At 34.8% G+C, this 27,750-nt stretch overlaps 2 protein-coding genes across 2 annotated transcripts; both read right to left on the reverse strand.

Annotated features, from left to right (window-relative positions):
• Positions 1–16,274: 16,274 nt before the first annotated feature.
• On the reverse strand, positions 16,275–18,469 carry LOC136810380 (26S proteasome complex subunit SEM1-like). The gene is made up of 3 exons (XM_067066933.1): positions 18,302–18,469; positions 17,533–17,629; positions 16,275–16,504 (listed from the first exon to the last, which is right to left on the reverse strand). The coding sequence occupies exons 1-3, from the start codon at positions 18,414–18,416 to the stop codon at positions 16,468–16,470; spliced, it is 249 nt and encodes an 82-aa protein (XP_066923034.1). The 5' UTR covers positions 18,417–18,469; the 3' UTR covers positions 16,275–16,467.
• A 169-nt stretch (positions 18,470–18,638) lies between these two features.
• Positions 18,639–19,742, reverse strand: LOC136810376 (zinc finger HIT domain-containing protein 1-like). Its single transcript, XM_067066932.1, has one exon. The coding sequence runs from the start codon at positions 19,680–19,682 to the stop codon at positions 19,206–19,208; it is 477 nt and encodes a 158-aa protein (XP_066923033.1). The 5' UTR covers positions 19,683–19,742; the 3' UTR covers positions 18,639–19,205.
• Positions 19,743–27,750: the final 8,008 nt, after the last annotated feature.

The raw sequence follows: 27,750 nt of genomic DNA on the forward strand, positions 1-27,750 counted from the left end.
TTGTTTGATAGCAGGATACCCAGGTCTTTCACAGCACTTTTTATTTTGATTGGCTGCTGTACATCTGATTTGTAGACTGAGTGTACTTTCAGTTGTTCATTTTTTCCGTATGCAATGTGTTCAAACTTTTTTCCATTGAGCTCCATATTGTTGATGAATGTCCAGTCATAGACAACGTCTAGATCATCTTGAAGGAGACTAACATCTGCAGCGCAAGATATTGCCTTCATAAGTCTTGTGTCGTCAGCAAAAGATGAGAGGATGGAATGTTTAATCTTTTCGTTTATGTCACTAATCATTACCAGAAACAAGAGGGGGCCCAGAACTGAGCCTTGTGGAACTCCGCTTGTAACTTTCGCTTCATCTGATAGGAACGTGTTTATGGACACTTTTTGGTATCTCTCAGTAAGGAAGGATTGTATCCAGTTCAATAGTTGTCCTTTGATTCCATTGATTTTTAGCTTGTGTAGCAAGATGTGATGGTCCACCTTGTCAAAGGCCTTGCTGAAGTCAAGGTAGATTACATCAACATTTTCATTGTTTTGTAGGTGAGATATCAGTCTTTCTACATGAGCCAATAGTTGACTCAAGCAAGATCGCCCTGGTCTGAAACCTGTTGTGTTGGATTGTATAGGTTGTTTTCTTCAAGGTGGATTTGCATTTCTCTCTGACTATTTTCTCAAATATTTAGTGGTAATTGATGTCAGCGCAACAGGTCGATAATTCTCTGGTAAACCTTGATCTCCTTTCTTGAATATTGGTGTAATGTGGCTTGTTTTGAGAATTTCAGGTGTGATTCCTTTGTCAAAGTTGTTTTGCCATATCATCTTAAGTGGCTTAGAAAGTGATTTCTTGCACATTTTGAAAAACTTTGCTGGCAAGCCATCTGGTCCGGCTGACGAGTTGGCTGGAATAGTGTCAATTTGTTGGATGAAATCATCTTCTGTGAAAGTAATGTGCTCAAGGGTTGAGGAGTCTTTTGTCTCATTTGAATTCAGAAAACTGTAGTCTGTTTTGGGAGTGGTAAATACTGAACAGTATTGCTTTTGTAAGATGTTTGCCATCTCTTGTGAGTCAGTTGTTAATTTGTTGGTGGTTGGATTTTTCAGTGGGCCAACTTTAGGTTTAGTTTTTGTGAATCTTTTTGCATAGGAGTAGAAGTATTTAGGATTGCTTTTGATTTTGAGTGAGGCATCCAGCCCTGCTTTATCGCGTTCATTTTTGTGGGATTGCTGTAGTATCAGTTCAATGTCAATTAGTTTCTGATTTGTTTTATTGGTTTTGAAATTCTTTTTGGAGAGTCTTTTACGTTTTCTCATAAGAATACAACGATCTCTTGGAATCTTTGAAAATTTTTTTGGAGGTTTTCTCTTTGGCGAATGCTTTTTCACAATCAGAAGACATTTTTCAAGGAAGTTGGCATATTGACGATTTGGGTCATATAGATTTGTGTCCAGTTCTTGAGACCAATTAATCTCTGTTAATTCTTTGTTAATAATTCCCCAGTCAATTTTATCACTTTGGAAGTTGTAGAGGTCAAATTTGCTTATTAAGTTACGTTCTTCAGTTTCTCTGAATTGATTATCAAAATTCAGATGTGTTGTAACATCTACAACAAGATGATCTGAATAAATAGTAGGTGAGCATGTGTAATTAAATACAGTGTCTGTGTTGTTTGTGAATAGAAAGTCTAAAATATTACCATCACGGTGTGTTGATTTGTGTATCAGTTGATTAATGTGCAAGTCTGCTTTAAAAACATTTAAAACGTCCAAGCTGTTTATTGCAATTTCGTGTTGGGGTTGAAGTCTCATCATTAAGAGGGGTGTGGTATGTTGAAATCCCCAAGGATGTATGTGTCAGGTGTTACAATCAGTAATACTATCAATTTTTGCTATCATTGCAGAAAGGAGTTCTTGTAATTCAGGTGCTTCAGATTTGTGGTCTGGATTGTTGGGTTGTCTGTAGATAACACAGAGAAGAATATTAAATTTTTTTGATAAAAGCATCAATGCTTCATTACTCCGTTCGAGAATTCGAAAATGGGCTCGAAGAATGGTGCAATGTCATTACGCACATAAAATGCAACGCCTCTGCTTGCTCTGCCATATTTCGATTTTACTCTGTCTCTGTTTTTCTTAAAAAAAGTGTAATTTTCAATCTCAAGTTCTCCTTTTTTGTGATTGTCCGTTAACCAGGTTTCGGTTAAGCCTAAAAAGAGTTGTTTTGAGCTGTTTGTAAGATCTTTGAGGTAGGGTACAGATGAAGGTTTTGTTTGTGGGCAAAGTCCTTGTATATTGACAAACGAAAACATATTCAGTGTAGGTTTAGAAGTAGTTTNGTAGGGTACAGGAAGTTTTGTTTGTGGGCAAAGTCCTTGTATGTTGACAAACGAAAACATATTCAGTGTAGGTTTAGAAGTAGTTTTGGTAGTCGGGTCAGCATCAGTAAGGGCAGTCACTGTCCCAGTAGATTCCTTGGAAATGTTGGTTCCATTGTGGGGTGCTGGGGTGGTAGATGATGTAGGGGATGTTGACGATTGAATGTTTGTTGAGGTTGATGTGACAAATCGTGGTTCCTGAATTGTATTTGTTGGTTTTGGTTGCTGAAACAATTGTTCACAAGAGAGATTATTTCTGTGCGAAAGTTGTCCAGGATTGCGAGAAAATCCTGAGGGTCATCATTACGATTGTTTTGCTTTTTCTGATATCGTTTGTTCCCTTAACATGCGTGAATTTGCAGTCAAGATTAAAGCATTCCCCTCTTGTAATAGATGATGAGCACATCCTCGGGTGGAAGCTTGGCACTTGGTACCTAGGTTGCAGCCTCTTGGTTGTTTGTTGCCATTTTGAGCAATTTTGTACAGGCTTTAGGATGGATAAATTGACAGTCTCGGCCTTTCAGTCCATATTTACATTTTCCTTTTATGTAGAAGCGACATATTTGATCATTTGTCTTTGATTTGGTCTGAGATCTTGATCCAGGATATTGGGCGTGATCGTTGTTGCTGTTGTTCAAGTTGATTTCATTTGGTGATCCGCCAGCTGTTTGGTTTATTATGTTGGAAGTATCGTCTTCTGTCATTGGTGTATTGATCTCATCGTCCTCATCTACTACACTCCAAGTAGATTTGTCCTGGGATTCAGTTGATTTGGTTTGTTTGGTGGATTTGGTGTGGTTACTATCATGGGTGAAAGACACAGTGTTATCTTGGCAGGATTGACATAGGAAGATCATGCCTGGAATTTTGAAAAATTGTATCGCGTATTGCCTCGTTATGATCAACTAGGTTCATATCTTTCAAAAGATTCAGGTAGCACTCTCGGTGTACTTCTTGACCACATGATGCACACTGGAGAAAGGGTTCATCATTGAGTTTGATAACATAGGACATGTTGCAGATCTGGCATACATCTGGAAAAAAGCTTTTGACTTTGAGGCAGAGCTTTTGGACAAGTTCATTTTTGTTAGCAGATTCAACTTCCTGCTTTGACAGGAAGTTAAGTGTGTCGTGAATTGTGTCTTTTTTGAAACTTTTGGTCAGTGTGTCGATAATGGATTTTGTAGGTTTCTCTGGATTGTACAATTGAAGACAAGATTTGATCTGGGGATCTGGTGCTTGAAGTGATAGTTCTGTTACTATTCGTTTCCAAATCTGTACGTCTTCATTTGGTTCCCCTTCTGGTTCAATTTCATCCGTTGGTTTAGTAGCCATGGATCCAAGAAATCAAATACGTGACACAAACCAGGGTTCCTTATTTGTGAGGTGCTGGGAAATCTCTTGGAAGAAAGCAGGACGAAAAGTAGAAAAACTATACCTGGTCAGCTGCACATGTGAACCCAAGTTCTGTCATGCACAACTGTTCCTCAGGATTTAACAAGATGCCTGGGTGACCAGCCACAGGACCCTTATGCTGTGATATTGATTGAGATGTTGATGTTAAAGATAGAAATAAAATTTTCACACGTAGCATCATGAAAAAAGTTCCAATCTTGTTCAAATTTACACATGAGCTGCAGTTTAGTCTCCATTGCCATATTCCATTTAATCGGTATTTGAAATAATTCTGTGTCGAGTTTGAAAAATCAAGCCACCAATTCGTTGAACGAGACAGATCTAGAAATATATAACCATTTTCACACGTAGCATCATGGAAAAAGTTCCTATCTTGTTCAAATTTACACATGAGCTGCAGTTTAGTCTCCATTGCCATATTCCATTTAATTGGTAATTGAAATAATTCTGTGTCGAGTTTGAAAAATCAAGCCACCAATTCGTTGAACGAGACAGATCTAGAAATATATAACCATTTTCACACGTAGCATCATGGAAAAAGTTCCAATCTTGTTCAAATTTACACATGAGCTGCATTTTAGTCTCCATTGCCATATTCCATTTAATATCGGTATTTGAAAATAATTCCGTGTTGAGTTTGAAAAATCAAGCCACCAATTCGTTAAAAAACGAGACAGATCTGAAATAACCATTTTCACACGTAGTATGATTGAAAAAGTTCCAATCTTGCTATAATTTACACATGAACTCCATTTTAGTGTTCATCAGCAAATTCCAGAATCAAGTCTTTTTTGAAAACAAGAAAACTAAAGTGAAAGTCAGAAATTGATTTAAGGTATAGAATTTTCACTCAGAAAGCTTTATGAAAACTATAACATATGACAGAATGTTGAAAAAGTTTACAAAAAAAAATCACTACAAAGTTTCTTTGGTTTGAAAGTCTCTTGACCACTAAAGCAAAGAAAATTTTCAAGAAAGTAAGAATCAACACATGAAATCAATCTCCTCGCTTCAACCGCCATCTTGTATCTGTTTTGTTTTGAAAACGTTTGTTGTTTAAGGAGCGCGAAATCAGAAAATATATCTTTTTTAGCCAGTACCCGACTTTCGCAAGCTTTTCCCTCTCCAGACCATTGAGTTTCAAGCCGAAGGCTAGAGGTCAATCTCTAACCTTTCTCAGGCAAGAAAAATTGAAGCCTTAAAATATGCGCCGTATTTTTGATGACGGATTGAATCTAGCAATTCCTTTGTTTTCGAGTGATATATTTTTCGAAATTAAGCGGTAAATTTTAGTTTCAGTCTGTCATTTGTGTAAAAACCAGGCGGGTCGCTCAAGGCCGCGCAACTTTGGTAGGATTTGTTGGCTTCAAATCCTACCAAGGAGATTGACCTCTAGCCTTCGGCTTGAAACTCAATGCTCCAGACGGCAAAAAGTGTGTTACTGGTATAAAGCGCCGTTTCTACCAAAACGGACACACAGAAGGAAACACCAACACGGAAAAAAAATAGTGACACTCTCTTTAAAGGCCCACTCGCTAGCGCTGGGCCNACCCATCCCTTTAAAGAGCTTCAGCGTGGTGGGCAGAAAACAACCACAATCTGATCTGACGTTAGTATCATAAGGATATCACAATTCGAATCCCATACTCTCTAAAACTAGCCATAACTTTCATTAAGGTGCCACCGCAGCAAAACTAACACATAGAGTTGAATTTGCGTTCAAAAGGAATGATCTTATCCCTATAGTAATTTTTGCTAAGAGTGACCTCTCATCTGAGACAAAATTCTTTCAAAATGCTATCAAATGTGTCAAGGGAGTGATTTACAGTCTGCTTAGAGTGGCATCCGTGCCTTGTCTTATACTTTGTTTATAAGAACAATTTCATAAGAATACGAGGCTGAAATTTGGCCAAAACCTAAGAACAAATTAAGAAGAATCTAAGCCTTAGATTTCAGAAATTACTGAGAAGTACAGGTTTCCATTTTCGTTAATATTGACATTAAAGCCTGAAAAACTCATACAAAACTAAGAGCAGCCCAGCCAGAATCATATGACCTACTGATTTTCTTATAAAGAGCGTTTATCTGAAGATACTGCTCTTCATATGTTATTTTACTAATGTACTCGTTTAGCAACATAACTGTTCGGATACTATGAGCAGGGTAATATTTTTAACCTATGAAGAGCGCTTAATAACTACTAGCCGTATGCGCAGCGTCGCACGCTGCGTGTCCCAATCCAGTGAATCACTACACATCTAAAAAATTCTAACGGAAGAAAGATAGCCGCCGATCGATGATTAGATTTTGATTTTAGGAAAGAAAGGAGAAAAATATAACATTGCATTGCAATTTTTAACCACAATTAAATAAATAGCTTAGCAAAAGTATATTTTAGATCTTCTTAGCCATCGTGGCTAGCCATCGTGGTTGGACATTCGAGGGTGACTTTGAAAGGCTTTGAAAGACTTTGAAAGACTTTGAAAGACTTTGAAAGACTTTGAAAGACTTTGAAAGACTTTGAAAGACTTTGAAAGACTTTGAAAGACTTTGAAAGTGATAGGGAGCCGCTATTGTAAACAGAAAGTTTTAAAGAGCATCAGAATAAGAATTCTTTAAAATGACGAAAAAAAATTGGGAAGAAGGTTGATTTTAACCCATCAAGCTCCAAACTTGGTGAATAGAAAATAGTATCTTGGGGTCTCAAAGTTAGTCTAGTGGTAGGAAATCTGCTTTAGGTGCAAAAAGATGATGGTTCAACGCCATGAAGAGGAGGCTTTGTAGAGCTTTCTTAGATTTTCGAAAACTTTTTTCAAAACGTTGTAAACACACACGTTTAAGCGTATTAATATATAGATTAGAGAGACAATTTCAAAGTGAAAGTTTGAAAGACACTCTTGCTATATCCTTGAATGAAGTAACTATTTTACGCAAGCCACGGTTGGGTTACTGGTTCAAAAGAAGGCCGTTCTTCAAAAACCAAGTTCAAACCGGACAAAATATTATAAAAAATGTTTTAAAAAGTTTTGAAAGTGATAGGGAGCCGCTATTGTAAACAGAAAGTTTTAAAGAGCATCTGAATAAGAATTCTTTAAAATAACGAAAAAAAATTGGGAAGAAGGTTGATTTTAACCCATCAAGCTCCAAACTTGGTGAATAGATAATAGTATCTTGGGGTCTCAAAGTTAGTCTAGTGGTAGGAAATCTGCTTAAGGTGCAAAAAGATGATGGTTCAACGCCATGAAGAGGAGGCTTTGTAGAGCTTTGTTAGATTTTCGAAAACTTTTTTCAAAACGTTGTAAACACACACGTTTAAGCGTATTAATATATAGACTCTTGGTATAAATAGGGAATTTCCCAGAAAAGGGGATTTCCTTAGATTCATTAACCCTCCAGGGATAAGAAAAAGACAGACTGAGATTTCAAAATGAGTAATCAGATCAAAATAACTCCGGAAAAGTTTTTTTGATGATGATAAAACAATAGAGAGACCGTAAGATAAGAATGCTACCGTTAAGCGGAACTAAAATACTGAAACGCGCACAAAATTATGAGATGTTTGCCCAACTTCCTTATGCGTGAAGCTATGAATGCCATCCTCGGGAGCTTTAGGCTCACTGCAGTGGCAATTATTCCATCCTTATGAGTCAAAATTTAGAAATATTAGTCGGAGTTTTGACGATGATTTTGTCTCTGTTATCTTTGTTATGCTACAGATAAAAGACTTGAAAAGAGTAGAACAACAGAGACTTTTGTCAAAGTTTTGACGTTGTTTGCAAGGTATTCTCAAGAGGTATATCATCAAAATTTATTGTTTCATTTAATGAAAAATGTTTCCTTGGGTGATTAATTTAATGATAAAAAGAATAACCAGAAGCTTCGTTATTTTGATGTTTTTGTTTCATTTAATGTCTTTAACAAGGCGGCAACGAAGCTAGCAGTGCTTTCTACAAAAATACAAAGGAAGAGAATGTCCAGTCGTTTATATGTTCATGATGACATGACCTATACCAAACTGATATTCTGCAGAAAAGATTCCGAAAATATTCTTTCAGTTAAGTATTAAAAGAAAGATTCATTTTATTTATAAGCCATAGAGATTATTACAGATATAAAAACAAAGGAATGACTGTATTTTAATACCGTGTTTTGTGTGTTAGAATTTTTAAAGAGTATTTAGTGTGTATATGAAACGGTTATGGCTGTTATGAGATGCATTTAATGATAATACCATGCAATCATGGTCAGAATATGTTGACATTTCTTGATATTTTAACATTTTGTAGAATTAAAAGTTCGGGCGAAAATGACATTTTCAGGCTTGTTACTTTTATCTAATCGAATATTTCGATTTGAGATTTGGTAAGGGTATACTGGCTTCCGGGCAAAATTCTCAGCAAAATTCTCAGCCTTGTGGGATAATTCACATCTTTAACCTGAGATCAGATCGTGATTGTTTTCTGCCCACCACTCTAAAGCTTTTAAGGGATGGGTGAAAACAATCTGACGAATATGTTATCTCATTTTCTTGAGGTCCGTGTATCGCTAAGAGTGGTCTGGGAACGACAACAGTTGACAAAGTTGGAATAGGGCGTCGTATTAGGAAATTTAGTTTTTGACTTTCTTGTGCACACAACAAGACTATTGTTGTAGAATTTTCCGCGGGACGACTATTTTCCTCAGATATGGTTAATTTTCAAGGGCTGTCATTGAGTTTAAACCCGAAGGGCTAGAGTAGAATCTCTAACCTTTCTCAGGCAAGAAAAAGTGAAGCCTTAAAAAATGCGCCGTTTTTTTGACGACAGATTGAATCTAGCAATTCCTTTGTTTACGATTGATATTTTTTTCGAAATTTAGAGGTAAATTTTAGTTTCAATCTATCATTTGTGTAAAATCCAGGCTAGCCACTCAAGGCCGCGTAACTTTGGTAGGAATTGTTGGCTTCAAATCCTACCAAGGAGATTCGATTCTAGCCCTTCGGGTTTATACTTCATTGGTCTACTGTGCCCGTAAGAAAATTATGAACAGCTGTTAGCAGGTTAAAGATCCTTAACTCGTAAGTGTTAAGGCATTTAAAACTACTTGCGGCTTTAAAAGTTAGGAGCGAAATTTCTTTTTGCCAAGTATTCTGACGATGAATGTAGCTTTTGGTTATTAGGTCAAAAACATGACCGGGAGGGGGGGCAGGGTACTTGGGTAAAATAGGGGCCTGGCATGTGCGAGCAATAGGGGTACCTTTTTCACACATTTGAAAGTACCTCAAAGGGTACAAAAACATTTAAAAGCAACCTAGTCTATTCCAAAATCAAAAATCGACTCCCTCAAAGGGTCATAAATTCTTGAAATTTGGACTAAGATTGGAAATTTTTGGCTGAAAGTTTGGGGGAAAGTTTCTTCTAACGGTGGCAAAAACGTCAGAAAATGGATTGGAATGGAAAAATTTTCGAAATCCAGTCTCTCAATGGGTCGATTTTCGAGCTTTGGCTGAGACGAACCCGTCATCTCACAAACCTTGTACCCTCCGGGCATATTTATAACTTAAAATTACTTAAAATTCTTTATTTTAAGCATGGGAAGAATTAACAAATTTTCATGGTTGGTTTTTGCTGGTTGCTTCGTCATGACGTTCCTGTATGCCTACAATGTCACATATTTTGCACCGAAAATGGACAATATAGAATCATTGAAAAAAGAAATAGGTTACGTTAAAAATCGTTTATCTGTAGTCGATTACAAACTAAGACAGAAACTGAAAGATCTAAAAACAGAACTTTATGAATTACACGCTAATCAGACTAGCAGACTAACGCGTATGGTACAAACTATTGAAAACTTAAAAGCTTGTATAAAATTGAACACGTATAAAAAAAATGTAAAAAGACCTAACGTAGAGCTTATAAACCAGAAAGATATCAAAGCCCAGGACGCACAAATAATGGTTTTAGTGACATCACATATTGGTCATAAAAATCGGCGAGATTCTATAAGAATGAACTGGGGAGATTCTAGTAAATTTTCTAAAAGATTGCAGCAGAACTATGGCAATAAAACGACATATAAAGTATATTTTATGACCGGTTATCTACAAAGTGAAATGGAGAATGCGGAAATGAATCTGCTGTTCACAAAGATATGCTTATAATGAACCGTGCTGAACACTATTTTGATTTGTCAAGAAGAGTCATGTTTGGGTTTTTATGGTCTTTTGAAAATTGCCAGTATGATTATCTGTTGAAAGCTGATCGACGATGTTTTTATACACATACCAAATTTATTCAAATTGATACACCAAGACCCTTTCGTTTTAAAACATAAAGATAGACTTTATGCTGGAAATATGTTCATGAATTTAGGGCCTCATCGAAATGAAAAATCAAAATGGCATGTACCGAAAGAGGAGTGGGAACCAAACAAATACCCTCCTTTCGCACCTGGGATGGGTGTTGTTTTATCAAGACATGTAGTTGGTAAAATGATTCCTCATTTTGATTGGTTAAAACCGTTTAGGCTGGATGATGTTTATATAGGAATGTTAGTAAACAAGGCTAATGTGACTGGAATGGGAATTCGAAAACAAGTTGGAGCTGAATTTTATGATAATATTAATAACAGAAAATACTGTGCTTTTCCTTCAACCAGAATAATTGCTTTCCACAAAGTTTTAGAGAATAAATGTATGACACATTTAACGAATAGGAGTAGACAATGAAAGACTGACGTTACAACTGTGTATTTAAGTCAATTTTGACTTTCTGTAAACGCTGTGTACCTTGTTAGAAATTACACCCCTGTGTCACAGACCCACTGGGACCCCAGCCCTACTGAAAATTCAGCCAAAAACTCGTCCCCTACAATTTCATCGCCACTAAAGAATTGACTTTGATTTCATCCCCATTCAAAATTCCATGCTTAAAAATTGCACTCCAAAACCATCCCCACTGGATTTTTTAATCTTTGAACAATAGAATCTTTATCCCCATTGGGTTTTGAATAGAAAATTTTATCCCCATTTTGAGAAAAAGTTTCACCGAGGCTGTGAGACAGGGGTGATATTATAGAGGCTTGGAAATATAGAGTTATTTTCACCTTATTAAGAGGGAGTTACGAAATAACCGAGTTGTTTTACGTTTGAAAAATTATGATTTTATTAATACGTTATATTCTAATTTTTGTGATTCGATTTTTATTCATGCTTTTAAATTTTCGAATTATTTTTCATTTTTAACTTTTTTTCGTACCTTTACATTTTGAAGTTATTTTTCGTTTTTATTAACTCGATATTGGACCTACAATTTTTCGAGTTATTTTTCTTCCGTTGAACTTTGTGTTCTTCTATTCCTATAAATAATTATTTTTTTTGCCTAAGATTTTTTATTTATGTTTTTTGGTTCTTCAGATTTCGGAGTTATTTTTTGTCCTTTTGCACGTTTTTTATAAGAACATCCAAAATTTCTAAAGCCTTCAGATGCTCCTAACTTTCCGAGTTCTAAGCCTGAACATGTTTAGGCTGCACGCATCCCCTCTGATATGATTTGATATAGCCCCCCCCCCCCCCCGCAAAACGAAAATTTTTGATAAATTTTAAAATACTTTTAAAAAAACTGGTATCTTTGGTTGAAGTTATTGACATAATTGATTACGTCATCGCCGCCTTATATCGTTATCCTTCTTTGAAATACCGAAAATAGGACGGCGTTAAAATAGGGTGCGTTTATTCGAAGTAAAAAGGTATGTGTATGTCATATTTGATAATGAGATTAATTAAAATGATCACTTTCTATCAAGAATCATTTTGTTTTCATTGCGAAACTGTGTGAAATGGAAAAAATTGTAGATGCTCAGATAATAGGGTGGAAGAACTCGCATGAGCTAGCCAAAATGTTCTCTCATTCAAATTTTTATCTACCAACGCGAATTTTCTCCTCGAATGAAATAAAAAAAACCACAATAAATTGGAATCCCATTTAGCAGGGAAACACTCTAAATATCCCATACAGAAATAAATAAGGGGAGAAAAACAAATTTGTCAATACTTGTCTCTGTACAGTTTACAATGTAACAGGATGAGTCCGTAGTAGGGGTAGAGGCGATATCAATTTTTGGAACCGGATTATTCCTTTGCATTTTGCCATTTGTATAATTTATTTAATTTATGTATTTAGCTAAAAGATATAAAGTTGTTGAATTGAATTATGGTGGAAAACACTGTTTTGGCGAAAATTCGTCCCCAGGCCCCAAAAATCAAAACTTTTGAAAAATAAAAAAGTGTGCAAAATTTCAGCCAAATCCGACCATTTTTGAAGTCTCCAGGCTGCCCAAAAATTTTAGCCTCGTTTTGGCGCAAAACTCGTCTCCAGGTCCCAAAGGCCAAAATTTTTGAAAAATGAATTGTCACATTCTAGCTCACCTGAAGTTGAGAATAAAAAGAATCACAAAATGCTCAAGAAAATTCGAAAAAAGATTCGAGCGAAATATCTATTCATGATTTGTACCATTGCAGTGTCTTCCATGGACCCAACAGCTGATTGGTTAAAAGTGACGTATTGACTGGAATACGTCACTTACAACCAAACAGCTGTTGGGTCCGTGGAAGACATTGCAATGGTGCATATCATGGATTGATGAAAAATGATGATGAAAATTCAAGTTAAAAGCTCAAGTGGTCCCTCCGGGGGTCAATGTGTATCTTACAGACCAGTCTGAAATAGCAAATACTCATTTTTTTCGTTACTAGTCTCTTTCATTTGACAAACTAGCCTTCAGAAACAAATTTCAATCGAATTGAACGAGCAAATCGGCCGATATATGATTTAATTTACATTCTAGTCTGTAAAATACCAATCAAACATAACAGGTGGCCGATCCAAAATTTTGTTCATCATCTCCAATTATTAATACGTCTATATTGGTCAAAATTTCAAGGTTATAGCACTTGTCAATCTTTATAGGGAGAGACTTACTTTAATCGTAGAAATTTTAGCGAGACTAATTTTAGCGTTTTAGCGAGTTTCCCCTATTTTCGCTAAAATAAATCTCGCTAAAACACACCGAATCGCCAGATCGCTAAAATTTATCCGCGCGAAATTTCTGGTTATATTGCCTTGACACATTTTTATCAATAGGAAGGGTTTTAGTGCAAAGAAATGCTAGAAAACGAAAGCAATCAATAATGTAATACGAGTATTCGCTAAAATTAATCCACGCGAAATTTTTTGAAATCGTGATTCGCTAAAATAAATCCAAAAAAAATCAAGATTTTCCTGACTCGCTAATATGCGCTAAAATTAGTCTCGCTAAAATTTCTACGATTAAAGTAAAAGGGGCCTCAACCTCCCCCCTCCAAAGATGCTTGAAGGGTTAATAAGTATAGCGCGATTTCCTGAAACGGTAAAATCCAAACGAAAATCCATTTTTTAAGGTGAACAAAAGTTTTCGAGAAAAATCACTACGGCCAGCTTTTAGAGTACCTTGGCCTATATCTTTCTGTCGAAAAATCTGAAAAAATAATAAAACAACTTTGCACAACTTCCAATTTCCAAGAAACCCTATTTTTATGTAGTTTCTTTGGCCAAAATTTACCCACTTTGGAACTTACAAATGGACCACAGTTATATTGATTACTTGCCCCCCCCCCCCCACCCTGGGAGATGTCGTTTCAGATGTAGCCAATATAGTATGTTCAAGGGCTTATCTAAAAAAAATGGGAATTCAAGATATTAATAAAACTCTTCATAAAACCTTTTACGACCCGTAGTCTAGACAACTTCGTTTCGAGCGTAAAACTAAAAAGTATTAAAAGTAAGGCCTAGAAGCCTGGAGCTGTCTAATTGTGTATGCTATCAGTAGTCTTAATTCCACCAAGGAATTATCATAGACACAGGAAAAAAACTAGCTGATTTTTGCCAATTTCTCATGTACAAGCCTTGTCCGCAGTAATAACATTATTGTTCACCCTCCTTCCACCATTAAATGATTTTTTGTAGTATTTTATTGCAGTTCCTCATCAAAGAGCACTTACCGTATTACTTCGAATAAACGCCCCCTTCTTTTAAACACCCCCTCGAATAAACGCCCCTCCTTAAAGCAAAATTATTTAATAAACGCCCTCCTCAAATAAACGCCTCCTTCTTATGAACGCCCCCTCTAGGGGAGGGGCTGACTTTAATACTTCAGTACCAGTATTAATTGGGTTTGAAAAGGAAGATTTTAGTCATTTCTTGTAACCAGAGCAGTTTTCGATGCAATTTTAGTCGTTGAGCCAAAGAAATTTTGCAATAAAATCCTGACAAAGAACTAATCCAAATGGTATATTTGCTCTAAATATTCGACTTTAGACTAAAATAATTTAATAAACGCCCCCTTCTTTTAAACGCCCTCCTCGAATAAACGCCCCTCCTAAAATCGAAAAAAAGGGGCGTTTATTCGAAGTAATACGGTATCCAACTCCCAAAAGAGACTTAAAGCTTTCCTCCGAGATTCAAACTCAGCTAGTTAATTGCAAGTGATATGTTAGACTAGTAAACTAGTCGTTGAAAACAGACCCATATACAAAAAATCAAGCTCCAAATAAAAAGAATCGAAGGGTGAAGTCACAGATATCTAAGCCCGAAGGGCTAGATAGGCAACTTTAAGCTTTCTCCAGCAAAAAAAAGTGAAGCTAAAATTTGACTTTTTAAATTTCGTGCCGATGGATAGGATCTAGCATTTTGATTGTTTTCGGAGCGCAATATCAAAAAAAATAGGCGGCAAACGCTATTTCACATCTCTCAAACCGGTGAAATTGCATATTTTAGTCACGTGACTCTGGTAGGAAATCCTTCCAAAGATGAGCTTCACTTTTTGAACAAAGCTGCAAATCTAGTCCTTCGGGCTTTACAGATATCTGTGGGTGAAGTTGCGTCTCTTTTCTGAATTTCAACAACGGTTATTTTCCTTTTCTCTCACGCGCGCTGAATTTTTAATTAGTGTTTATATTATTTGATTGACAGTTTTATTATAAGGTTATAAGTAATAACCGACTAGTTTACTAGTCTAGTAATATGTCGTTATGACGTTTTATATTGAGAGAATAATGTAAAACATGCTTTGTATAAGAAATTTAATATTGACACCAGAAATTTTCAAACTTCACCCCTAAAAAAAAACCACCGTGCCACCACGTGCCACCAAAAGATTTTATACCATAGTGGGGCTATAAGACTCATGTCTAACATATGTCAATCTCAGCTCTTCTCGGAGAATTATTGGAAAGATCAAAATTTCGTGTCATTATAAACATTTTGTTTGATTTTACTCCTCTGATGATTTTGTTCTCACACCAGATTTCATAAATGTATTCGTTTGGTATTCTAGCATTTATTTTCAAACTTTTGGCCAGCAAAAGTGCAAATAGAAAAAGTTAGAGAACTTTTTGGTAATAAGAGTATTAATCATTTTTCAAAATCAGAGTCCTTCGAGCCGCCATGACAGTTGTCCTTTGCGGATAAAGCCTGTACATCGATTGTTTTCTGAAACAATGGAAATACAATACTTCGCTCTCCACCGTTTTATTCGATGTTTATCCAGAGTCTCTATAATAAATCCATGATTCCACCCCCTTAAAAATAATTCAACTGCTTTAAGAAGCACCCGTTGTCAAATTCCATTTCATTTTTTATGGGGCACCCTGATCCGAAAAATTTAACATACCTCTATACTGTAAACCATCCTACTCCGTACCTCGGAGTCTGTCTATTGCATCTTGATTGATTGATTGATTTTTGTTCTTGTTTATCTTTATATATAATATTTTATTTCTAGTCTAAACAAAAAAGTAAAGAATAAAAGCAGTTTTTCAATTATTCTTTATAATCCTATCCCGTTGGTTCCTCTGATCACACAATCACGAACTTGAAAAACGCCAATCACGCCATCACAAAAACCGCTGGGGGGGACTCATTCATGGGCAAGGATTCACATCATACATAAAATAAAGTAAAAGTCTCTAAAGTAAAGGAAATAAAATGAATTCAAATAATTATGACAAAATCCTCAAATTTGGATGTTAGGTGTTTGTCATTGTTATGAAATATAACCTAATCTAAATTCACCATAGTCCGTATTGACGTACCTTATCGGGGAAAACTTCGCCGGGGAAAATTTTCGTCGGGATAAAATATTCGTCACTTGCTGGTAGTTGGTTTACGCATTAAGGCCGGGGAAAATTTTCGTCGGGGAAAATTTTCGTCACTTGGCAAAAATTTTCGTCACTTGGCCAAAATTTCGACGAAGTTTTCCCCGAGTTTTCACCGAAGATGAAAAGCCATATACCTTATATGGCTTTTCATCTTCGGTTTCTTTTTTTGCTGACTTGGCATCTTTTCAGAAGTTTGAGATAGGATTTTCGGCCAGAAATTGCTAAATGATACGCCTTTAGAGAGTCCAACAAGTAAAAGAAAGCCAAAAATATTCTCCAGGTCAAACAAAGTTAAAAGTCGTATTTTAAATTTTGAAAACAAGAAAGTATAATTCTCTTTCCTTTAATGATATTATTTATAAAAACGTAATTTAAACTTGACGTTAAAAATTAAATACTTTGAAAAACATGTTTGTTAAACAGACGAGCACAATAGTAATCGATGGTCCAGCAAACTGATGATGGTAATACACATGTGATGCAATTTTCTTGAAATCTATTTCTTCGCCATACCGTTCTTTTCCAGTTCCGCTCTTTGAAGAAGAAAGATTTTTTGAAAAGATTTTTTGTTTTATCCGTGTGATATGTTATATTCAAATACAGAGTTTAACAGACTTTGGGATAACATTATCCTTTTACATTTAGCTTCAAAAATGCACATTGCAAGATTATTCTTATAACAATAGCAAGTTCATTAAAATTAAAGAAGAGTTTGTCCACACTTTGAGCGATATACTTATGTAACTAATAGTATACGGTATTACTGGCCTACTCTGCCAGAAGAGCCTGAAAAACACACAAAAACATTGGGGAAAATGAACTTTTAGCTTCGAGGAAATTTGATTTAGGAAAAAAGGGTGTGCAAAATTTCAAAGCAATATGACAATATCTCAAGGTCTGGGGCCGCTTGAAATCTTTTTCATCAAAATGAAATATAAACAAGTTGTGCAGTTTAAATGGATAAAATTTGTTGCCCATATCTCATTCAATGAAAAGCAACGAATATGAATTTTTAAATCATTAAAAAATTTCTTAAATTTTCTACTTTTTTTCCAACATTTTTGGTTTCAGAAATCGATTTGCTTACGCTCTTTTGAGGTGAGGTCACTAGCAACTTTTTCATCAAATTGAAATTCTTTGCATGTTTCAGTTTTCAAATGTTTCTATTTGATGAGAAATTTCTTGTTGTCCCAGACCGCTATGACTGGCTCTAGTTTTTACGAACATTAGATTCTAAGTTAAAAGGATAATCAGATGGTTTGTAATATTTGGCATGTGGGATCCTTCTATTGTCCTGAGCAAAATATCAAAATATTTTTGCATAACTATTTTCTAAAGTCGAGATATTTAAGTTACAAGTTTTTGGCTCTTAGGATAAAAACAGAATTTCAACGTAAGAACCGTGTAAGAAACCATTTCCAAAAATTTTGATATCTCGATTTTGGAAAATTTTTACACAAAAATACTTTGAGGTTTTACTAAGGACCACAGTAGGTTTCTGTAATCTAAATATCTCAAACCATCTGATTATCCCTTTAACTGAAAAAAAAGAGTTTGTTACCTTAATTGTTGTGAGAAATCATCTTCCACGTCATCATCATCCCAGTCATCTTCCCATACCTGAAGATCAGCTTTGTTCTCTTGTTTCTCATTCCAATCTGTCAGAAGGAGAAATCGGTATGAATCAGCACTATTCTTCAATAATATTTTCAAATGACCCTTATAGAGTCTTCCTTTATTTGTATGACGATGTGAAAAGCCTCGTATTCCTTTTTTTCAACCTTTAGTAAAATGTAGCTTTTTATTTATGATCAAACCCTCAGCTTTGAAGAATTGAAGGTCCGTACCACATATTTATAAACCCGAAGCGGTAGATGGCGTGTTTTGGCTGAACAGTGTACTGTGGTTCGGTAGGAAATCTTATCGAGGTCACGCGGCATTAAAATAGAATTTCAGCGCTTGAACAATCATATCAGAAGATTCGCGACTTTTCGAAAACAATAGCATCAATATTTTTGCTTAATTCACTTTTTTTTGCTTGGAGAAGCTGAAAGAAATCCATCTAGCCCTTCGAGTTTTACAGAAATCAGGTTATCAATGATTTTGGACAGTATCTTCCAATATCCTCTGGCGGATATAAGACAATAGAGCAAGTACATCGGAAACATGCAAAGGAGTGCAACGCTCGTTAAAAGACAATGCAACAGAATGAAATTACAAATCTCTTCCTCTGATAAGTTCGACATGGTCTAAAACCACCTATGATATTCTCCTGTAAAAAAACACTATGAAAAGTTTTCTATAAAAGAAGAGAAATGAAATGTGTGTACCTTCCATAGGGAATTCTTCAAAGTCGTCATCCTCTTCAAGAGAACCAAGATCAGTTTTCTTTTCTTCCTTCTTCTCTGAAGCAATTTTCTGGTCTTTCTTATCTTTGCTGGACATCTTTTTGACTTCTTATTATATTTCACAGTATTTATTTTTCTAGTGGAAATTAAAGTATAATATATACAATCAGATCAATAATATGATTCAGTTGAGTCTTTATTTATTAGCTTTTACAGTAACAAACCAGAAAAATCTAGATCTGTAGCTAAAAAATGTTCATTGACTTATGTATACAAGATACTGCATGGTACAAACAATTAATCATTATGCCTGTCAATATGCAGGTTACGATCGAATTCTTATTCTGTCAAATCTTTGGAATGGGGAGACAACTGTAATTATCATTTCAATAAGTGAACATAACAAATAATTCTAAAAATTACAATTTTATAGATAGAAAATAAAACCATAAAATTCCTTCAAGTCAATCATGGATCACAATAACAAAAGGTTAATTGTAATTAAGGCCAAAACTCCTTCCTTCATAAATAAATAAATTAGCCTTTCTAACATACATCTTTAAATCAGAATGCCCTGTAGTAGACAGGCGTCAGAATGATAAATTATTCAAATAGAGATTCGATTTTGGTGGTGAATTATGCTTCAAGTCATGTAAAATATCCCATTCGATGCAATGCCATTGAGGATGATAACATAAACAACACTTTCATAACATTTATGCTCTGAGGTTCAAAATGAAGCTATTACATTGGCTAACGTTGTGATTTTAAACCAATAGAAAATCTTCATATTCGAAACTATGTGGAAACATGTGAAAGTCCATGAGCACATCATCATCTTTGTATGGTAACCAACCAAAGTTAAGAAAGAATTGATTTCCGAAGATTATGCAGTCCATTTCATGCATCTGGTGTCTTTATGAGTTTTCAAGCAATTCACACAGCAATAACGAGTCCCACAAGTCACACATGTGTACTTTGAAAAATATCCACAAACAGCACAAAAATTACGATTTGGAAAATTTGATGGTTTCGCAGCAGCATTTATATAGTTAGGTTCTCCTTTTTTGCTTTCAGCTGAAAGCTCCTCTAGCAAAGCTTGAAAAGACCGTTTAGCTCTCAATTTAAATATATCTCCAACTTTCGATTTACGTTTTTTCTTTGAATCAATACCGTCTGTTGAGAAAGAAGGGAGTTTCTTTTTACTTAAAAATTGGTCCATTTGGAAGTGAGGGTCATCATGGAAGTTATCGTTTTCAAGAGATTCGAGTTGTTTCCTTTGACGTTTGGCACGTGTTGCCGTATCAATAACATGTCGTTTGTTCTGCTCTTTTAAACGTGACGAGCCACGCTTGTCTGCCATTATTCAAAATATTTGATCTGAAAATGAGCATTTTGCAAATGAAAATAAAATCTTTAAACAAATGCATCATGATAAGCGTCTAGATAAGAAAATGAACATAAAAACGGTTAGTAATTCTATCAAAACTGAACACTCCTGGAACTATAACGAGTTTGACATAAAAGAAACGGTTAAAGAACAAAGATAGGTATTGTAGAATCTTGTAAGAGATTTTAAAGAAAAACACATCAACTCTAAAAATATATTTCAATCATAAGCCTAGCTCAGTAAATATTTCTTATCATATACTACATGGATTATTCCCATTTATAATACATAAACGTATTGTGTATAAGTAATGTATAAAAGTAAATAACTTTATCAAATAAATTCTAAATTTCTAAAATACCAATCTACAAAGATTTTAAAACTCTTCTAATAATAGCCTTTTCCAGGAAACAAAAACCTGTTGTCGATGTTGACCATCATTTTCTTGTCTGAAGCAGTGAAATAGCTAACATTGAGTGGAAATTTTCTGCTTAAGAGTAAGAGAAGAAATGCCAGTTTACCAATTTTCGTTCAAATCAGTTAACTTGAAACTCCAAACTCAGACCAATGTCAGTTTACTTATACTTGGTCAGGAAATGCAATCAAAAAATTTGAATTTTATTTTATCTTAATCACACATCAATATCGGTGGGCAAGTTATTTTTGTTTAGCTGGGTGACGTCACATTAACATTCCACTGCGACTAATCAAAAATTGATGGGTAAAAAAACATCACAACCTCAAAATTCAAACCTGAATGCAATTGACATTGCTCTGACCTTCAAAATTCTAAGTTGCGGAGATTCTACCGTATTTACAGACATGTCAGCAAAAACCTCCCTTTATTATTAGAAAGACTTCCTTGATGTCTTTCTTTAAATTCTCTGATGGCCAAGTTGTCAAGGTGTGAGGCAGTGGTTCACATTTCGAACCTTGGATTCTTCCAATGTTTAATTCAGTGGACACCGTGAAAATAATTGAAAGATTGCCTATAAATCCTAGATTACTGAGCCATCCATATGTAAAATATCGACTCTATCTGTTAAAGAGACACGAAGATTCTTTCATGATCAAAATGACGTGTCAAATGAAAAAACTATAAAAAATGTCAGATGCATAAATAATAACAAATTTCTATTAAATCTCTATTTTCTATTATATAAATTTTTTTCTACAAAATATTTGCAAGTTGAACCTTGCATGCTCATTTGCGTAGAGCTCTGATTTATATACAAAATGATAAAATAACACCAAAAGTCTATTCTAATAAGCTACCTTTTAGAGGCATTAACCTTAGTTAGACCTTAGCAAGAACTTAATGGGAAAAATAGCTTTATAGCTGAAATCAAGTAGCTTTACAGTAAAATGCTTCTGTACCAAAAATGAAGTTTCTAGACTTAAAGAATAAGAAGTTCAACTTATTTTTCTTCTTCTTTTCCTAGAAATTACAGTGCTTTTATATCTATCTTTTCAGTGGTATATAATATGTTAGAATTGAAGTATCTGTAGAAAAACTCTCAAAGAGTCAAAAACTGGAATGCATTTTCTGGAATGCATTTTTGAATGCATTATAGGGGCCATATTTTTTGGTCCAAGCTCCTCTAGATAGAAGATGGTCAAGATAGAGATTTTTATTGTAGTTGCTATGCTATCAAAATTGCACTTGCTAAAATTTTTAATATTTTAGACCCGGACTTTAGTTTGCAAGACATTTTTATAGAAAGGATCATTTTTCAGCTTCGAAAACGACTTGGAGTTCCTTGATGTGATTTAGCTGCTTCCCTTCTTCGATCAAGTGGATACGGTACATCATTTAGCCATTCACTCACAAAACTTGCATGGTCACCCCCTCTCTGATCCTGTAATGATCGAACTTCCATTGACAGACGCTCCAACTCTTGTTTCATGGCTTTGGTCTTTTCTTCAATGGATTCTAATTTCTCCAGAGCTAGAATTTTGTGGAGCTCTTTCTCATCTTCCTTTGCATAGGAAGACCAAATGCTGACTATACTATAAGCACCATATATCAAAATAACACAAGCAATCAGATATGGGTGTGTCCATAAAAATAATAAAAAGTGCCATATCAAACTTGAAAACACTAACATCCATTTCAAACAGAAAAATGGACCAGCAATATTGTATATCAAAAAAGTTGAGGAAATCCACATCAACAGGTAAAGAGTGGAAAAACGCCCAATAATAAATGAAATGGCAATGACTTGAAAAAATACCATAATGGAAATGGCTTCATAGCTTGTCTTGTTTAGAAATTCGTTGATTTGTTTAAAATTAAAGAAAAAGTCATTTTCTACAAGTTTAATAATGCCATCATCGGCCATAGTTATGCATTATTTCTTTCTTTTGATTTTTTATATATAAATCTAAACAATGTTAAAAAAGGAATAAAAAATAATCATAACCCAAACCATACAAAAAACCACCCTTTCCATGGTTTCAGCGGTTGAGCTGATGCTGGTTACTAACAAAATCAATTCATTTTTCAATTAGCTATTGCAGCTGTATAAGGAGAGAAGTTTTGAAATAAAAGTTAAAAAACCTTGAACCTTCATGAATTCAAATAAATAAAAGTATTCATCTGAAAATAATGACTGTTACATATATATATTTCAAAATAAAATCATTTCAAGCCAACCTAAAGACAGAGTTTTCACAACTAAAATTTATCCTACAGGGTCACTGGCAAGAAGTTCTGACTTCAAACTTTAGAACCCATTTCTTGTACATGGTACCAGGGGGGGGTCGGTAGTAAAATCTCAGACATAATGACGTTTACTACGGTGGTGGTGTGACGAAAAATCGAAAAAAAAATTTACTACCCAGGGTAGTTAAATATTAAAATGGGCGGTATCTATGTGTTAAATGTTGAAAAAATTTTACTACCTGGGTAGTTAAAACTGGTAAAATTAGCAAATTTTAGCTATTTTTTGTAATTCTATTAATTTTTTGGATGACTTTTCTGAAAAAATCTGAAAAATTTTATAATTTGAAAAAATGTTCTGTTGGAAAGTTGTTTGCTGCAAACAAAAAATTCTCGAAATTTTTTGTCAATATAAAAAGACTTTAATTCTAAGGGAAAAACATTAATTTTTGCACAGTTTTGCACTACGTGAAAAATGTGTCACAGAAATAATCATTTTTTAGCTTTTTTTGCAAAATCAGTCCGAAAAGCAACCAAAAAATAGGTGGTCTCCATGACAAATTGTCCCAAAAGCTTTTACTACCAGGGTAGTAAAATACCTCTTCCAAGAGTCTGGGTGGTGGTATGTAAAAATTCGTAAAAATCCTTTTACTACTCATATATGTCTGAGATTTTACTACCGACCCCCCCCTGATGGTACCATGATTTCCCTGCCAAATGATATTTTGATTGCAAATACATCCAAATGAGTCAGTAATCTAATAAAGAAAATAAATTACCCTCTTGCAGGAGAAGTTTGCTTTGAAGCCAAACAACATTTCATTCTAAAAATATTGAACAATAGCTGCCTGGTCTTTTTTGAGAATATGGTTTAATATAATGTTTTCTTCCATTTTTAGAGACATTTTGCTTATTGATGGTTGCAACAATTTTCTGTCCTGTAGCAGGCAAATTTTGAAATGTTGCAAACAGTGGTGCAATTTACCAATCGGATTGGCCTTTAGATGGTCTTTTATAGCCGATAAATGACTGGCAAACTTTTATCAAAAGCCAACAGCAGTCACCTTGAGACAAGATAATTTATCACGTTTTTACTGGCTGTGAGGGAAAGTAAGGTAGCTATGTGGAGTAGTAATTTGTTATTTAATAGACTGTTCTCCTAAACAACTATTGCGTTTGACAATCGAATCGCAATTATTCAATCGTGTTCAATTACATTCGATTGGTTCAATCGCAATTTTTGTTAGAGCTTGTTGTTCGATTGACACCGTCTGGGAGAAGTGGCAGTAGAATTACTCAGGAAAGAGAATCTTGCAAGAAAGTCTTTTACATTCTTTTTTAGTATAATTAAAATCAGAATGGTGGTAAAGAGTTACCTTAGAATCGTCTAATATCGACACCCCTCCTTTAAAGTCAACACCAGATCTGTAAAGTAATCAAAACAAACCTTGAATGAAATTCTTGGTATCACTCTTATCAAACAAGTTCATCCATCAAACTAGAAGTTCAGTAAACATTGTAATTCTTTCAATTAAAACAAGCAACATGCTGAATGGACCTACCTAATGATTAACATCAGATGAAAATAAGAAAAAAGTGACAATAATTGTACAAAAATTCAGAATGGAAAAATAAAGCTTGTGTGTTGAATAATGTAAAATGGTAAAAAGAAATTTCCCCAAATACGAAAATCACTTAAACCATTCAGACCCAAAAAACCTTTTAAGCTGTTTTTGGCCCAAATTTGCCCAAAAAAAAATTCCTTAAAAATCTGGCTCCGTCACATTTTGGACAATGCCATTTTGGATCACTGTTCAAAAAATCAGAAAAAAATAATGTATGAGTCAACATTGAGAAAAGTTATATTGTCTTATTTGGTTAAAGGGATTTTCCCCAAAAAACGAAAATCCGTCTTTTAAGGCGATAGAATTTTCCAGGAAAAACACTTCAGCCATTCTTTAGAGAATCTTGCCCACCATCTTTGTACAAAAAATCAGAAAAAAGTAATGACAGGATTTTACACAAGTCTAAAAAACCCTATTTTTAGGTAGTTTTGGCCCAAATTTGACTAATAAATTTTTTCTCAAAAAATCGGGCTCCGTCACGTTCTGGGCATTGCCATTTTGCATCATTGTGCAAAAAATAGAAAAAACTAATGAGCCATCCTGAGAAAAGCTTAACTTCGAACGAACGAACGAACGACGAACGAAAACGAACAAGAACGAACGAACGAACGAACGAACGAACGAACGAACGAACGAACGAACGAACGAACGAACGAACGAACGAACGAACGAACGAACAACGAACGAACGAACGAACGAACGAACGAACGAACGAACGAACGAACGAACGAACGAACGAACGAACGAACGACGAACGAACGAACGAACGAACGAACGAACGAACACGAACGAACGAACGAACGAACGAACGAACGAACGAACGAACGAACGAACGAACGAACGAACGTGGGTTAATTTATAGAACCTCCACCGGGGTATTATTATTATTATATAAGCTATTTTACAAAACATATATGAAACATGAAACACATGCAAACTTTAATCATCTTTCTCGTGCCTATCATTAAAATTTTACAACTTTATTACGCTTCAAGTCACATGATAAAAATAATTTGCGCGATTAGTTGGCCTGGTTTCCCCTTCCTTATTTATCAAACGCTCTAGCTAGGCGCTAAGAGGGCGCATGTCGGTATGTCGGTCACATTAAATTCAAAAGTAAACCGGGTTCTTTTTATTATTTTCAGTTCACGGTAAAAAGACCTACTAAAAAATTGCTGGCGTGCAAAATGTTGTTATGATTGGATATCTTCTTTCAAAGCAGCATGCCAATTAGGTTTTTAGTGATGACTACATCGTTAAAGTTTTTTTTTCAAAAATAAGTAATAACACTTCACATTTCTCATATATCAACAATCTGTGACGTGATAGGGAGAGTACAATTTAGTGATTGATTGGTAACTTTGGTATATATGTATTTGCTTATGTTTGATTTTTTATTTCGAAGACCAGCCTACAGCTATGTCGAAATAACAAGACGCATGTCGATATTGGACGATTCTATGGTATTGGGCCATTCCAGTTTTTATCTGTTACCCACGCCCAATGCGCAATGGACAACATGGAATTCTCTGTAGCAAATTGCTTTCATTTCAAGAAACTCAAAGTCCAGAATTTCCGTAACAAATTTGCAAAATACCCATCAAAACCGTGGAACCCTGTCAGTTAGGGAAATCATCCAGGATCCTGCCATCCTATAAGTCAGCAAAAACTAAATGCCACTTGTAAACTTAAGTTTCTTACTATTTTCCATCAAAAACAACAACCAGAAACATCACACGTGTCTAAATTTGGAACTGCGTGTGTCAATGTTCGATCGGAGTTTTACCAATGTCTAAACTTTTGACTACCTTAAAGGAAGAAATTTTGGCGGAAAGAAAATTTGGCGGATTTGGCGGATTTGACTGAAATCCGCCAAATTAAGTTCCCGCCAAAATTTCTTTTTTCCGCAATCCGCCAAATTAAATTTCCGCCAAATTAAATTCCTGCGAAATTAAACATTTTGAAAATATGATCTCTTTTAAGGTGTTTTTGCTATTTTTTCGCTGTTTTGAAGCCATCTTAAGGTTAAATTTTTAAGCGACCGCCAAATTAAATTCCCGCCAAATTTAGTTATTTCGTCCATCCGCCAAATTAAATTCCCTCTGAAAAAACTTTTTTGGCCATCCGCCAAATTAAATTCCCGCCAAAATTTCTTCCTTTAAGGTATATCGAAAGAATTAGTAAACCTTTTTAAGATCTGTAAAAAGCTCTCTACTCCCAAATAGTTCTAGAATAAACCCTGAAAATCCCAAGATAATTGATAAAATATTAAATCTTTAAAGAAAGATTGAAAACGAAAATTCACGAAGAAAAAACAAACCTTAAGCAAAGAAATTGCCTTTATAGCTCATTTTTCCATGAAAAACAGAAAAACTTTTGGATATTTGAGTTCCCCAAACATTGTAGAATCTTTTAGTACACATGGCAAAAGAAAAAGAAATAATTAAAACCTTAAAATCAAGGGTAGTCAAGTACATAACAAACATACAGGAATGTTTACACATGGACAGGATAAGTTTCCCCAAAGCCCCAGCAAGAACAAAAGTTGGATTTGGCTGAAAATGGCTGAAATTGAATCTTTGATATATTTTTTTTGGTAAAAGCTATGGTAATTCTGTTTGGCTATATGAAAAGCTTATTTTTCGCTACCTTAATTCAAAAGGGGCCTAAGTCCTGTGAGCCTTAATTCAAAAGGGGCCTAAGTCCATTTGGGTCATTTTGAGAAAATTGCAATTAAAGTTTTTCCTTGATTCTGAAACCATTTTTGATGGTAAAGCTTTGAAGTAAATGTTTTCTGAAAGCCATAGCTATAAGTTGTTTTTCCAATGAAAAGGCATTCGTTTGAAAGGAATGTATTTTTGTATGTAACAGGTGCAACTTAGTAAATCTTGCAGAGTGGACTTAGGCCTTTTTTGAATTAAACATGAATTTTGAAAAACGTGTGAGGGTGAATTTCTGCCTTTTAGAGTTCAAAACCTGCACATATGACACTCCAAAATAAAACCACTTACAAAAGAGAAAAGACAATCTCAGTAAAATAAAGAAAAACTCAATTAAACTTTTTAGGATGCATGGACTTAGGCCCATTTGCAATTCAATTGGACTTAGGCCTCTTCAAAACTTAACAAACTTATTTTGGTGGACTTAGGCCTTTTTATTGTAAAAAGTTGATGGACTTACTTTAGGCGTACAAACTTTCGCGAGCAGAAACTTTCGCGATTTTCGCGAATTTTGGCCCTTTTCGCGAAAGAAAATGTCTTTAAAAATTCTAGGAAGGGCCATTCGCGAAAGTTTAGGCTCGCGAAAAATTCTTGACAAAATAAAAAATCTGTAGAACTTCAAACTTTGAATAAAATGTAACTTTTATGACACTTTTTAGCCTGCTAAAAGACTAGTAAGTCAAAGGACAAATGTTTCAAGCCAATCTAAGAAGTATTTGTCCCTCTAAGCCATTTTTTCATGTGAAAATTCTCAATTTTACGTCTTGATTCGCGAAAGTTTATGCTCGCGAAAAATATTTTTCCGTTAAATTCGCGAAAGTAAATGTCGTGAATTTCGCGATTTTTCGTCCTCGCGAAAGTTTCTGCTCGCGAAAGTTTGTACGCCTAATAGGCCCTTAATTGTAAAAAGATGATGGACTTAGGCCTCTTTTGAATTAAACATCACTTTTATCAGAGCTTTCAGTATGAAGTTTTGAACCTTTTTAACTTTAAAAACTACTTGTTATGTACATCAAAAGAGAGCAAATGAGCCA

The sequence above is a fragment of the Clytia hemisphaerica genome, unplaced genomic scaffold, assembly GCF_902728285.1.
Source record: "Clytia hemisphaerica strain Z4C2 unplaced genomic scaffold, Clytia hemisphaerica genome assembly, whole genome shotgun sequence".
Taxonomy (NCBI): domain Eukaryota; kingdom Metazoa; phylum Cnidaria; class Hydrozoa; order Leptothecata; family Clytiidae; genus Clytia; species Clytia hemisphaerica.

Bases quoted from the DNA above. Each gene is read 5' to 3' on its own strand.
- LOC136810380 (XM_067066933.1), bottom strand. From the start codon at position 18,416: ATGTCCAGCAAAGATAAGAAAGACCAGAAAATTGCTTCAGAGAAGAAG. The intron at 17,630-18,301 runs GTACACACATTT...TCCTTCTGACAG, and splicing joins TGAAGAATTCCCTATGGAAG to ATTGGAATGAGAAACAAGAG. The intron at 16,505-17,532 runs GTAACAAACTCT...TCTTCTTCAAAG, and splicing joins GATTTCTCACAACAATTAAG to AGCGGAACTGGAAAAGAACG.
- LOC136810376 (XM_067066932.1), bottom strand. From the start codon at position 19,682: ATGGCAGACAAGCGTGGCTCGTCACGTTTAAAAGAGCAGAACAAACGA.